Source organism: Macaca mulatta, chromosome 5 (genome assembly GCF_049350105.2).
Source record: "Macaca mulatta isolate MMU2019108-1 chromosome 5, T2T-MMU8v2.0, whole genome shotgun sequence".
Classification (NCBI taxonomy): Eukaryota; Metazoa; Chordata; class Mammalia; order Primates; family Cercopithecidae; genus Macaca; species Macaca mulatta.
Window position 1 is genome coordinate 103,547,938 of NC_133410.1, and position 14,317 is coordinate 103,562,254.

General features: G+C 38.9%; 1 protein-coding gene across 3 annotated transcripts in view; it reads left to right on the plus strand.

Moving 5' to 3' along the window:
- The first annotated feature begins 9,728 nt into the window (after positions 1-9,728).
- SMARCAD1 (SWI/SNF-related, matrix-associated actin-dependent regulator of chromatin, subfamily a, containing DEAD/H box 1) overlaps positions 9,729-14,317 on the plus strand; it is an 83,969-nt gene continuing 79,380 nt past the window's right edge. The window contains exons 1-2 of one of the 3 annotated variants that reach the window (XM_015138805.3): positions 9,729-9,855; positions 10,463-10,701. In XM_015138805.3, the coding sequence (XP_014994291.1) occupies positions 10,512-10,701 (190 nt within the window). In that variant the 5' untranslated portion in view covers positions 9,729-9,855; positions 10,463-10,511. Of the gene's footprint in view, positions 9,856-9,981; positions 10,191-10,462; positions 10,702-14,317 lie in introns of those variants that run through there. The other 2 variants (XM_015138806.3, XM_015138808.3) reach the window with 2 other exon arrangements.

Consider the following 14,317-nt stretch of genomic DNA (forward strand, 5'->3'; position numbering starts at 1 on the left):
GTCGCTACTAATAATGCAAAAATTAGCTGAGCATGGTGGCATGTACCTGTAGTCCCAGCTACTCAGAAGGCTGAGGCAGGAGAATCACTTGAACTCGGGAGGCAGAATTGCAGTGAGCCCAGCCGAGATCATGCCATTGCACTCCAGCCTGGGCAGCAGAGCAAGACTGCCTCAAAAAAAAAAAAAAAAAAAAAAAAAAAAAAAAAAAGTGACTATATAACATAATGAGGAAACTGAATTGCAAGGCCACTAGAAGAGAAAATGTAAAATCTTGTGTATATGTGAGCATGAACTCAACTTGCCAGTTGAGAGTATCCTGAAAATTTAAGATATGCATAAGCAGAAAAAAGAAGGGAAAAAAATAGGATTTAAAAATTAAGTGAAAAAGAGATACAGGCCAAGCGCAGTGGCTTATGCCTGTAATCCCAGCACTTTGAGAGGCCAAGGCAGGCGGATCACAAGGTCGGGAGTTCCAGACAAGCCTGGCCAATATGGTGAAACCTTGTCTCTACTAAAAATACAAAAAGAATTAGCTGGGTGTGGTGGCGCATGCCTGTAATCCCAGCTACTCGGGAGGCTGAGGCAGGAGAATTGCTTGAACCTGGGAGGTAGAGGTTGCAGTGAGCCAAGATCACGCCACTGCACCCCAGCCTGGGCGACAGAGCAAGACTCCGTTTCAAAAAAAAAAAAAAAAAAAGAGTTACAATATGAAATTTGTTCTTCAAGTTCTAAAAAATCAAGCATGATGTAATTTATTTAGAATTTAAATTCTACTTTTTTTAAGAAAACAAATTATGTTAGTTAGCAAAACATGGCAGATAGTTACCAAACCAAAAGTATGAAAATTTTCAGTATTTTTCAGTTTCCTAAATTGGTAATGATAGTTGCTAGAAGTTTTAAGTTTAAGAAGGCACATATATGGATGTAATCACCAAGAATTCTACCAGAGTTATGAGGATTGTGGACATCTTTGTCAGAATTTCTTAATGTGAAGCTCACAGAGCACTAGGGTTCCATGAGCCCCCTGAAATTATGTGCCACCTGTCATGTGCATATGCAGCTTTTTTTTTGGAAGGGGTTTGTGACTTTTTAAAATCTGGATTCCTAAAGAGGTTTATAACCATGCCCTCTACCTTCCCAAATTAAGAATCATTACTTAAAGAAGTATTTGCTTACAAATTGGTAATATTTGGCTTACTTTCTTGTTACCAAGGAAGAAAGATTTTTAGTTTTATGACTTGGCATCTTGTCTTTTCCATTTTATATTCACGTGTGGGAGATAAGATTAGTTTACACAAGTTTCCATTACCAACGAGGTGTGGTTTACATTTCTAAGATATCAAGTTAAGAAAGGATCCAAGTTTACAAATCTCATTTTTAATCTCTGTTGCTGTTCGTTTTTTTGTTTGGTTTCTTAATCAACTCAGTTCAATTTTGGAAGGGCTGCTGCTTCCTCAAACTGCTTCATGGTTTTATTTTGGTAAGTATGAAGCAAAAAGAAATAACAGTAAAATTCCCAGTCTTTTCTCCTGTTTAAGAAATTTGAGGATTCTATCAAACATTTTCACTGAGCCCATTTAAAACCAACAGGTAATTAATATGATTTTTGCAGCCATATATAAGTATTTTAATTTAAACGGTGAATTCTGTGGGGCATGGTGGCCTATAATCCCAACACTTTGTATGGTTGAGGTGGGAGGATTGCTTGAGTCCAGGAGTTCAAAGCCAACCAGGGCAGCACAGTGAGACACCATGTCTAGAAAAAAATACAAAAATTAGCTGGGTGTGGTGGTGTGCAACATTAGTCCCAGCTACTCAGGGGGCTGAGATGGGAGGAGCTCCTGAGTCTGGGAAGATCGAGGCTACAGTGAGCCATGATCACTGCACGCCAGCCTGGGTGACAGAGTGAGACCCTGTCTAAAATAATAATAAAAGAACAGAAAAAGAATAAAAGAAAGGTGAATTCTATCCCCATAGGGACCCTTTAAGCAATACTTTATTCTAACCACATTTGAGTTGCCCTGCTGACAAAATTCTATTTTATGGTCTGTATTCTAGGAAGTTTCTCTTAATGGCCATGTTTAATCCCATAAAGTCCTTTAACAAAAATTAGAAATAATGATGCTTTTCTATGATTCAGTAGCTATTTCTAAAGAAGAGATGCCTTTAATCTCATTTACACTCCTGAGAAAGAAGAATTAGACACTATTGTGGGAAATAATTTTTATGCAAAAGAAGATAGAGAAAGTATGAGGACACAAAGTATATTAAAAGATGATTTCTAGACTGAACTACTCAAAACTTGACAAAAAGAGCATAAGATTTTCAGGCAGTTTTTGAGTATGGGGATTTTAAGATAGAAAAGAAGAAAACATTTTAATTTTAACTGGAAGAATTGTTACACTCAAGACAAAAATGTAGAAAATATTTGGATATGTTTCAACTATCTAATACTGCATGACAAACCACTCCCAAAATTTAATGGCTTAGAACAATAGCCATTTTATCCTGTCTCATGATTTTGTAAATGAGCCAGGCTTGCTAAGTAATTCCAATTTATACTTTTTTTCTCATTTACTAGTTGGAATACTTTTATAAAGAAACACTTTCCCTTACCTCTTCTTCAATTACCTGGTAGAAGCCTTCAAAGAGTAAAGACAGGATAAAGCTTGATTCTTTCCATCTGTTTATCAGTTTTCATGATAATAAATTGTTTTCCTTTCACCCTCCAAAGTCAACCAGTTTAAAGAAAAAATCAGTAAGAACTCCTGGATTACAACATATTTGATGGCTTTCAAATCACTGCAATTTTTAATCACATTGAAGCTCAAACTGCCCCATCTTTGGCCCGTAGGAACCTCAAGTTGACCTCTGAATCCTTTTGACATGATATTAATGGCCTTTGATAATTTCCTTGCTTTTTGGTATAGGAAGATATTTCAGTCTCACCTTGTGCATTTTCCATTGCATACTGTAATCTGCTCTTTTTCCAAGAAGTCCAGGTTTCTGTTAGCAGTAAATGATATTCAAAGAGTATGATCATGGTGCTAGGGCTGTGTACTGGGCTAGTCACTTCCTAGGCCTTTTCAGTGGACAAAGATGGGAAACAAACACACATTGTGTCTGTGTATCAAATCTCGTAAGTTCATATTGATATTTCCAATTTAAATAAAACACCATTCCACTTGCACTGTAGGATGTGTACTATAACCTCTCTCTATTACATCTCTATTTCCTTTCTTCTACTCTGAGAATTGTGGTTCTCAAAAAAAAAACAGAAATAATAGAATTAGAATATAATTATTAATTTGCTTTACCCAACAATATACACACACTGGTCTCAGAATAGCAACACTAAATACACTTCAACTGTTTTACTGAAAACCACTTAAACATTTTTTTCATATGTTCCTGTCATTCTTTGCCTTTTAGGAGGTGAACCTTGACAGATCATATAACCATTATAAACTGTACTCTCTTTCTTTTAAACATCATATTATCTTTGTTCTGCAAGTAACTATGTAGTTAATGCTCTATACCTATCCTTACAACATTGTCTCTATAGACATTTCGGTTTTGCGAAGCTTATTCTCTGATAGATACCTCAGTAGTACTCATGGAAACAATATCTGCAGAATTTTACCTGATGTTAGTAGTGTGTGCCTTTATATTTGGAAGGCACTTTTGCTTGATATAAAATTCTTGGATCACATTTTATTATTTTAAATCCTAGATGTCCAAGAAACTTTTTTATTTTCCTTTAAAATCTAAATTTTAATAGAAATGTCTTAGGGTTGGCCATCGTGTTGGTATGCTTAGCTAAATGATGTGTTCTTTCAACATATAGTTTTAAATCCTTATCGTTTTCAGGAAATTTTTTTTGAATTATAGTTTTTAGTTATTCTACTCCTTTGCTTTGGTTTTCTTCTGTAATAACTCCTATTATAATTATATTGGATCTTCTTTGTTTATCTTCAATAATTTTTTTTAAATCTATTTACCTTTCTATTTCTATTTTTAAAGTATTTTCCATTTCCACCCTATATTTCTCTAAAGGCATCATCTGTTATGTTTACCTATATATCTGTTAGGTCTACTTTAATCTCCATTTCTAAAATATATATATTTTTTCTCTTCCTTTCTTGAGATCTGTCACCTCTTTTCTGAGATTTATGAACTCTGATTTATGTTGTACTTTTGTGACATATATCACTTGAATGGTAGTTTGCCTTACATTTTATTTGTGGTTATCTGTATGCTTATACAATTTATCTAGTTATTAATATCATTAATTCACACAACAAATATTCACTGATCCTCTACTATGTGCAGGTGTTATAGTCTGAAGTTGAGCCACAGTAGCCAATCACTAGATAAATGAAAGAGAGATAAAAGCTTATTGCTTTATGCAACTAAAATTTTGTAGTTTGTTATACAACAATAGCTGACTAACACAACATATTTATAATCATTAAGTCATGTGTTTAGTCTCAACAGAATGCTTTCACACCATGAATTCACCATATTGAAATTCTCATTTTGACATTGTCAGCTGGATTTATGCCTTTAGGAATATTTTAAGGAAGATATATTTTCAGGAAATTAAAAGTTTGAATTTTTTTCTTCCACAAATGAATATTTGTGATCTAGAAAATTATTGAGTCACAATCCTTTTCCCTAAATCCTTATAAATGTTGCATCATTACTTTCTGACATTTATTTTTTTTATTTTTTATTTTTTTTTGAGACGGAGTCTCGCTCTGTCACCCAGGCTGGAGTGCAGTGGCCGGATCTCAGCTCACTGCAAGCTCCGCCTCCCAGGTTCACGCCATTCTCCTGCCTCAGCCTCCCGAGTAGCTGGGACTACAGGCGCCCGCCACCTCGCCCGGCTAGTTTTTTGTATTTCTTAATAGAGACGAGGTTTCACCGTGTTAGCCAGGATGGTCTCGATCTCCTGACCTCGTGATCCGCCCGTCTCGGCCTCCCAAAGTGCTGGGATTACAGGCTTGAGCCACCGCGCCCGGCCTTACTTTCTGACATTTAACAAAAAAACTTTTGCTTCATTTCTTTCCCTTTGTAGGCTGTAGATTTTTTTCTGAAAAATGCTTGCAAGACATTTTTTAAATTCTTGAAATTAAAACAAATTCTGCAGGATATTTTTATGGTATAGTCTCTTTCAATAGATTCTGCCTTGACTTCATTAAGCTCTTTCACCTGCAGACTAAATGAAGGCCCATGAACATTTTCTATTATGTTTTTCATTATTTCTTTTTTTTTTTTTGGCATGTGTAGATGAGTATGTATGATTGTTTACACCTATTATTCAAAGGTTCACTCTCACTTCTCTGAATCTTATATTTATCATTTCTTTAATTTCATTGACTTCTTTTTTTTTTTTTTTTTTGAGATGGAATCTCGCTCTGTCACCAAGGCTGGAGTGTAGTGGCATGATATGGCTCACTGCAACCTGTGCCTCCTGGGTTCAAGCAATTCTCCTGCCTCAGCCTCCTGAGTAGCTGGGGCTACAGGCATGTGCCACCACACGTGCCTAATTCATCAATTTCATCTATTGTCTGCAACAGATCTTTCCTTCATGACTCTCAGAATAAACTAACTCCACCAACACCTTGAGAGTAGACATCTAGCCTGCAGAACCGTGAGGAAATAAATTTCTGTTATTTCAGTCATCCAGGCTGTTACTATATCAGCACTAGCAAACTAACACATCTCCTTAAACTTCTACTTCACTTTCAAAGAAAACCCCAATCATGAATCATTATAATTCTCCCAGGTCAATGAAGGTTGCAGAAAAATCCTACCCTTAGAACTGGTCAAGAGGGGTCCCTATCCTGGTCTAGTGCTTTAAAGAGCAAAATCTAGTTATTTCCAGCTATGCCCTGCCCTAAAGGAATCTTTGGGAACAAGAAGACATGTTCATTCAGAACTTGTCCCTTCACTTTTAGACAATAATTCCAGTACCTGGTCCCTAAAATTCTTTGCTCACACAGCCCCAAGAAGTCTAACAGTGACTTTTCCCGAGGTCCTCCCTACTGAGGACAGTGCTTTCAGTATCTATAATCCTAGGGCAAAAATGTGCCAAAAGGCCCCCAGGTCCAAGAGGTGACAAAGGAGTGGGAGAGCAGTAAGTTTGCCAAATAACATACAAGGCAACTTGTTAAATTTGCGTTTCAGATAAACAACAAATAATGTCTTAGTATCAATTCCAAGTATTTCATCAGACAAATGTATACTAAGAATATATTCATTGTTTATTTAAAATTCAAATTTAACTGTATGTCCCTTTTTTAAAAAAACAAATATGGTAACCCTAGTTGGGGGCCAGAGTTGGGTGTCCATATGCTGGGCATCTATATGCATAATCACATGGCCCATTATGATATCATTTCTGATAACATTAGTATCAAATTGAGTATGAAAAGGTGGCACTAGGAAGGCAGGATATATGAGCCAACCAGTTCTCTTTCATTAGCCCATATTCTGACACAATAGAAATTCTAAATTCAACTTGGCTTCCCTGGTATTTTCAAAATAGGAAGAACATACGTAACTTTTACATTTTGTTAGCTATATTTATAATGTTTGAATATTTAGACATTTTTTATTTATGTGGTTCATTTTCAATCTTGTCCCAGCTATAATGTCAAGAGGTGGTACTGTTGCAGAAAAGCACTCTAAGAGTCAATATTATTGTTAATCACATTTAAAGAATGATGAAACTAGGACTTAGAAAGGTCATTCAGCTAGAGGAGTCTGTTTTCAATTTCAGATCTCTCTAAATAGAATCAAATTGTCTTCATCACCAAAAATAATTTACTACTTATAAGTAAATATATTATTTTTTTCTTTTCTTTTTCTTTCAATCATGGCACACTGCAGCCTTGATGCCCCCAACCCGCCTCCTCCCACCCCCACCGCCAGGCCAACATGGCAAAATCCCATCTCTACAAAAAATGTAAAAATTAGCCAGGCATGGAGACAAGTACCTGTAGTTACAGCTACTTGAGAAGCTGAGATGGGAAGATCGCTTGAGCCTGGGAGGTCAAGGCCACAGTGAGGCGAGATTGAACCACTGAACTCCAGCCTGGGTAACAGAGTGAGACCTTGTCTCAAAAAAAACAAAAAAAAACAAAAAAAAAAAAAAGAGAGAGAGAGAGGCGAAGTCTCCCTTTGTTGCCCAGGCTGGTCTTGAACTCCTGGCCACAAGTGATCCTCCCACCTCAGCCTCCCAAAGTGCTAAAATTACAGGTATGAGCCGCTGTGCCTGGCCATAAGTAAATATATTCTGATCATATAATTTAATATGCATGCATAAACTAATGCATTTCATGGGATACTAAAGACAGGTATAAAGGAAGTCCTAATTGTTCAGGCTTTGACCCTGAGTTTTATGGGCCCAAACACCAGATTTTATAAATGTGCCCACACTTGATAAAACTGTGGGTATGTGTTGTAAATATACAATTCACAACACTGACTTATAAAACAGACTGCCAATTTAAGTTTACAATGGCTAATGTATCTGGCAGAATGATCATTTGTAGCAATTCCTCTTTATGGGAAATGCCAACCAGAAGATCAAATTATAACTCAGAAAATTGCTTGTCTAATGTTGGAACAAAGGGAGTGTATCTTAGTTGTTTTTTTGAGACAGGGTCTCGCTCTATCACCCAGGCCAGAGCGCAGTGGTGCAAACATGGCTCACTGCAGCCTCGACCTCCCAGGCTCAGGTGATCCTCTTGCCTCAGCCCCCAAAGTAGCTGGGACTACAGACGTGTGCCATCATGCCTGGATAAGTTCGTATATTTTTTAGAGATGGGGTCTCACTATGTTGCCCAGGCTGGTCCCAAACTCCTGAGTTCAAGTGATCCACCTGCCTTGGACTCCCAAAGTGCTGAGATTACAGACGTGAGCCACTGCTCTTAGCCCAGGAGTATACTTTTTTTTTGTTTGCTTTTTCCGAGACGGAGTCTCGCTCTGTTGCCCAGGCTGGAGTGCAGTGGCGCCATCTCGGCTCACTGAAAGCTCCGCCTCCCAGGTTCACGCCATTCTCCAGTAGCTGCGACTATAGGCGCCCCCCACCAGCCCAGCTAATTTTTTGTGTTTTCGTATTTTTTGTATTTTTAGTTGAGACGGGGTTTCACCGTCTTAGTCAGGATGGTCCCTATCTCCTGACTTCGTGATCCGCCCGCCTTGGCCTCCCAAAGTGCTGTGATTACAGGCGTGAGCCACTGCGCCCGGCCAGGAGTATATATTTTTAAGGTAATATTTCCATCAAGATCGGTGAATTACATGTAAAAGAAAGGAAATCAGTATATCGAAATGGTATCTGCATTCTCATGTTTGTTGCAGCACTATTCCCAACAGCCAAGATTTGGAAGCAACTTAAGTGTCCATTAACAGGTGAATGAGTAAGAAAAATGAGGTGCATATACGCCATTAAAAAAAAATGAGATCCTGTCATTTGCAACACGGATGGAACTGGAGGTCATTATATTAAAGGAAATAAGACAGGCATAGAAAAACAAACTTGGTATGTTCTCATTTATTGTATTTTGGGAGCTAAAAAATTAAAACAGTTGAAGGCATGAGAAACAGGGTAGAACGATGGCTGGGAAGGGTACTGTGGGGCGTGGGAGGGCCTCGGTGGTCGGTGAGCATGGTTAAAGGGTACAAAAATAACAGTTACAATGAATAAGATCTAGTATAGCACAACAGCATGACTATAGTCAACAACAATTTATTGTATTTTTATTTTTATTTTTTGAGACGGAGTCTTGCTCTGTTGCTAGTCTGGAGTGCAGTGAAGTTATCTCGGCTCACTGCAATCTCCGCATCCCAGGTTCAAGCTATTCTCCTGCCTTAGCCTCCCCAGTAGCTGAGATTACAGGCGCCTGCCACTACGCCCGGCTAATTTTTTGTATATTTAGTAGAGACGTGGTTTCACCATGTTGGCCAGGCTGGTCTCGAACTCCTGACCTTGTGATTCGCCTGCCTCGGCCCCCCAAAGTGCTGGGATTCAGCCGTGAGCCGCCGTTCCCAGTTTATTGTACATTTTTAAATGACTAAAATAACTGGATTGTTTGAAACACAAAGGGTAAACGCTTGTGATGGGTACCCCACTCACCCTGATATGATTATTACACATTGCATGCCTGTATCAAAATATCTTATGTACCCCATAAATATGTACCTACTATGTACCCGCAAACATTAAAAATTAAACATTTTTTTTAAATAAATTAATCAAATTCCACTCTAAGAATAATCAAGCCGAAAGTGAGGAATTACTTCAAATGCTTTGAAGCGGGTTCTTATCCCTCACTAATTACCAATACATTTGCAGGTCTCGGTTTCTTTGCTTTGCAAACATAGGCTTCTTGCAAGGACTGGGATTATACACTTAAAATGCTTAGCACAATATTATTACTATTATGCTATCTACATTATAGATGAAACACTACAGATTATAATACCTACAATATATACTAATTGTATTATATATATATATTTTTTGTCATTATGCTATTTACTATTGTTTTATTTGATAACTCTGTAGCTAACTTAACAGGACAGACAAAGGTACAGATCAATCTGGCCCTTACAAGCCGGCAGAGACGGGTACGAATTACCATGACAACAGCGCGCGCCTAGACATTTTCGGCTCGCGCGTTGTTTGGGAAGAAAAAGCCTAGGCTGCGTGTTGCGTCATCATTACGCGCTCGTAAGGTTTATCCGTGCTGTTTTGGAAGGTCCCGGCACGGCTACCGTCGGCCCACGCCAGGAATTATTTTTTTATTTTCAACCTTTGTTACATAGCTCTGAGGCTACAAGATCGTAAGTACTGAGGGAAGAAAAAACAAGCGAGCGATTGAACGTTAAAAAGATGCCTTAGCATACACTCCACCTCTGAACCTTCCTGTGTGCTCTTAATCCTATCAGCTTCCTCTCAGCTGGGATCGCGCCGCGTCAACTTCCGGGCGGGTGCCCGCCAGCACGGCCTCCGCCGCTCCCCTTCTTTGGCCCCTTTGTGTCCCCGCAGTGTCGAGGCGCGGGCTCTGGCAGGTCCTTTCTCGAGGCAGGGGGCACGGTAGCACAGGGAGCCTCTCTTTGTGGGCGGGCGCGAGGCCCGCTAGGGGGTTATACTGGGGAACGTGCCTGCGCGTGCTGGGGTAAGAGGAGGTTGCACGAGGGTCAGCTCCTGGTTTCAGTAAGGAGGGGCGGGCGGGGGAGGCGGACGAAGGGGAGTGAAAAGCAATGGAAATTTTGAAAAGATACCCCTCGTCCACCTTCTAATCGTTGTGGCCTAACAATGAAGCGCAGCCATAATAGTCCTGAGCCACTGGCATGTTTGCGGGCCCTTTATTGCCTTGGGAATAAACTGCTGTGGCATTGTATTTCATATTGTTTTCATGGTCTCTTTTCCTTTATTTTTCCCCTGCAGATAGTTCATTTAAAGCCCCCATCCCTGCAAGGTGGTGGTTTCTATCAATATGAATCTTTTCAACCTGGACCGTTTTCGCTTTGAGAAAAGGAGTAAGATTGAGGAAGCGCCCGAAGCAACCCCTCAACCTTCCCAGCCTGGCCCTTCTTCACCAATTTCTCTTAGTGCTGAAGAAGAGAATGCTGAAGGGGAAGTTAGCAGGGCAAACACTCCTGATTCAGATATAACTGAAAAAACAGGTGAGTTACAATGTTGAAATTGATGTAACATCAAAGACAGTTTTTAAAAGATGAAAGGCAGAAGGGATTAACATTTTTATTCTTGATGTCATATATATTGATGCATTGTCCTGCGGTGTGCCTTTTTAAATTCAGCTTTGGGACTGCCGTAAACACCATGTACCCTCAACTGAGCATCCATCCGTTGTTGCTTCACTTTTATATGAGTTCTTGGAATATGGCCCCATGGTGGAAGTTGAAATTAGAATTTAGGTCATCCATAGGTCAGAATGGTTGCTACTGGAAGAGCCATGTAAGTGATTCAGTTCTATGATAAACTTTGAGGCTATTTGGCCAGACAGTTTCATTCATTCCAGTATTCCCTCAATATATTGATCATCTACTACGAGCTAGACATTGAGCAAGGTGCCTAAAGACAACCTCTGTACACAAGGGAAGATCAGATCACATCAAGTTATTGCATCCACCTGACTTCCTGGATGTCCTCAGAATGCAAATGAGTAATTGGTATTCTTCATGGTGAATGAACATTTTTAACCTCATCAGCAGATTGTCAGAGACAAAAGGATTTGAGGATAAGCCAAAAATTAAGATTTCCACTCGAATCTATGTTCATTGAACAGTTAACTATTAGAGGAATATATCTGAGCTCTTGTTGTATTATAGGCATAGTGATAAGTGCTTCACATTCTGTCGTTTAATTTGCACAATAATCCTACAAGATAGGTATTACTGACATTGAGGTTAATGTGAAATGAGATTCAGAGAGGTTATTAGGAACTTGGTAGAGCCTGAACTCAAGTCCTGGCAGTATGATTCCTGAGCATAAACTCAATAGTTATATAGTTTCTTGTGAAAGGTGAAAGGAATGTTAGAAGTTGTATTTTAATATTTATTTCAGTAATATCTTTTTTATGCAAAACTGTGTTTCGTAAACAGCTTTTAACCTAATGTAGACTGAAAGATTGGTAACACCCACGTTTTTCCTTAGTATCTTTTTGTTTGCTACTCTTCTCCTTAAATGTAATAATGATGGCAGATCCTCTACAAATTATCATTAGAATAACATTTTTAAATACTTTGGTGTAATTGGAACTTGGCGGAATGACTTGGTAGATTGGGTTAGGAGTCAGATTTACAAAGGCTTTGTCTAAGTAGTTTTGCATTTAAATGCTATAGGGAACAACTGAAGGATTTTAAGCACCAGGATTTTAAACCCTGTGTCCACTCTTTGAATAGGTATTTGACATCCAGGTATTTTAATGCTTTTCCAATGAATATATTCATCTGTTTCCTCTGTGGTTAGACAGGCAGACAGGCCAAGGTTTTTACACGGGATTTTCAGTCCATAGAAGCTTATGCTTTTTCATTTTTGTTAAATGTGGGACATTGGACAAGTGACTTGAAATCTGTGATCCACAATTTTTTCTTCTCTGAAAGTAAAAACAGTTTATAAACTGGATTTCAGTGGAATGTTTTAGTTATTTATCAGTATTGGTCATGTGAAATCTTTAATTTCCTTTATTGATCAGAAGATATTTTTCTGTTTTTATTCCTTTCTTATGAGACCACTCATTTTCTCTTTATTGGGACTTTTTTCCATACATAAATTCTGCTTAGAAACTGAGATTGCTTTAGGAATTACATGGTCAGCCTTGATGGCTTTGGGAAATAAGAAAACTAAGTTTGTTCTAGGAATGTTGAGAATTAATCTTTGTAGGAGTGGAGCACTTTGCTTTAATAAAAGATTGTTGTAAATGATACTATGAACTTTGGAGAATCTTGAAAACTGAGAAGTTTAGATTTTACATAGTAAGTGTTAGGTATCCATTGAAGACCTTACAGATTGAATGAGGAAATGATGAAAAAGTTTTGAAAGTCAGTTTAGCAGTAGTGACTAATACACACTGATTGAGGGTAGGGATTGAAGGGAAAGAAATCATTTAGGCAACTCCCATAATCTGAGATTAATGATAGCTGTAGAAATGGAGAAGAAGGAGATAGAGAGATTTCTAAGTAGCTAAGGGCAGGGTTTAGATCCCTGATAGGAATGAGATAAGATGAATGGTAAGATTTTTATGCGGGGTGGCTCAAGCCTGTAATCCCAGCACTTTGGGATACAGAGGTGGGCAGATCACCTGAGGTCAGGAGTTCAAGACCAGCCTGACCAAAACCCCGTCTCTACTAACAATACAAAAATTAGCCAGGCATGGTAGAGCTTGCCTGTAATCCCTGCTGCTTGGGAGGCTGAGGCACAAGAATTGCTTCAACCTAGGAGGCAGAGGTTGCAGTGAGCCTAGATCATGCCACTGCACTCCCGCCTGGGGGACAGAGTGAGACTGTATCTCCAAAAAAAAAAAAAGGTAAATGTCTTTAAGAATTCAAGAATTCAAGTAAGAATTAAAGGTCCCGCCAGGCGTGACCTCGGGAGGCCGAGGCGGGCTGATTACCTGAGGTCAGGAGTTCAAGACCAGCCTGACCAACATGGAGAATCCCAGTCTGTACTAAAAATGCAAAATTAGCCGGGTATGGTGGTGCATGCCTGTAATCCCAGCTACTTGGGAGGCTGAGGCAGGAGAATCGCTTGAACCCTGGAAGCGGAGGTTGTGGTGAGCAGAGATTGTGCCATTGCACTCCAGCCTGGGCAACAAGAGCAAAACTCCGTCTCAAAAAAAAAAAAAAAAAAAAAAAAAAAAGTTCCTGCCCCCAGGTGCTAATCTAGCATGGGGTCTAGGGGGAGCTGAGGAAGGGGGGATTCAGAATTGAGTGTTGGATCTCTGGAAAGTACAGGATACTGAAGTTAGACTTTAAGGTAGGTACTAGAGATGAAGACTGGTGAATTATGAGTAGGATATGACCATTGACCTTACTGTAACATGTGGTAACTTTTCATACTGCCATTTCGGAATAATGCTATGTTAGTTTATTTACAGTAAAGTGTCAGGTCAAACTAAGTTAGGTTACAGGACAGAAATTGTATGTAGTAGAAGTTACCTGTAATCACTCTTTTTTGACTAATCCTGTTATTTTATCTAGTGAGTTGACTTCATTTCCTACGACCCTCCTTTAGTTACTGTGCCACCACCACATAGTCTCTTGAATCTGTCCAGCAAGGTCCCATTTTGCTTCTTCCAGTTTGCTCTTTTGCCTGGAAAACTCTTCCTGCTGATATTTGCATATGATTCAGATGCTTTGTTTCATTAAATCTCAGTAAAATGTCGCCTTTTTTAGAAGACCTTCTTTGATCACCCTGTGAAATAGCCACCCACCCCCGCCCACCCTACCTCAGCTTTACTGTGATTTTTCTTTATAGTGTTTATCACTAGCTAACCTTTCATTATATAGTTGTGTATCACTAGCTAACATTACATTATATAGTTGTGTCTCCCCTGTTAGAATGTATGATTCATGAGAGCAGGACCTTATCTGTCATGTTCACCTATTTATCTCCATTGTTCAGGGCAATGACTGGCTTGTGGTAGGCCCTCAAGTGCATTGAAGTAAAGATTATTGCATGATGAGTGGGTTATTAGTACTTTATACATTTCTTTAAATTTATTATTTATTTGTTTTTAGACAGTCTCACTGTGTTACCCAGGCTAGAGTGCAGTGGCAG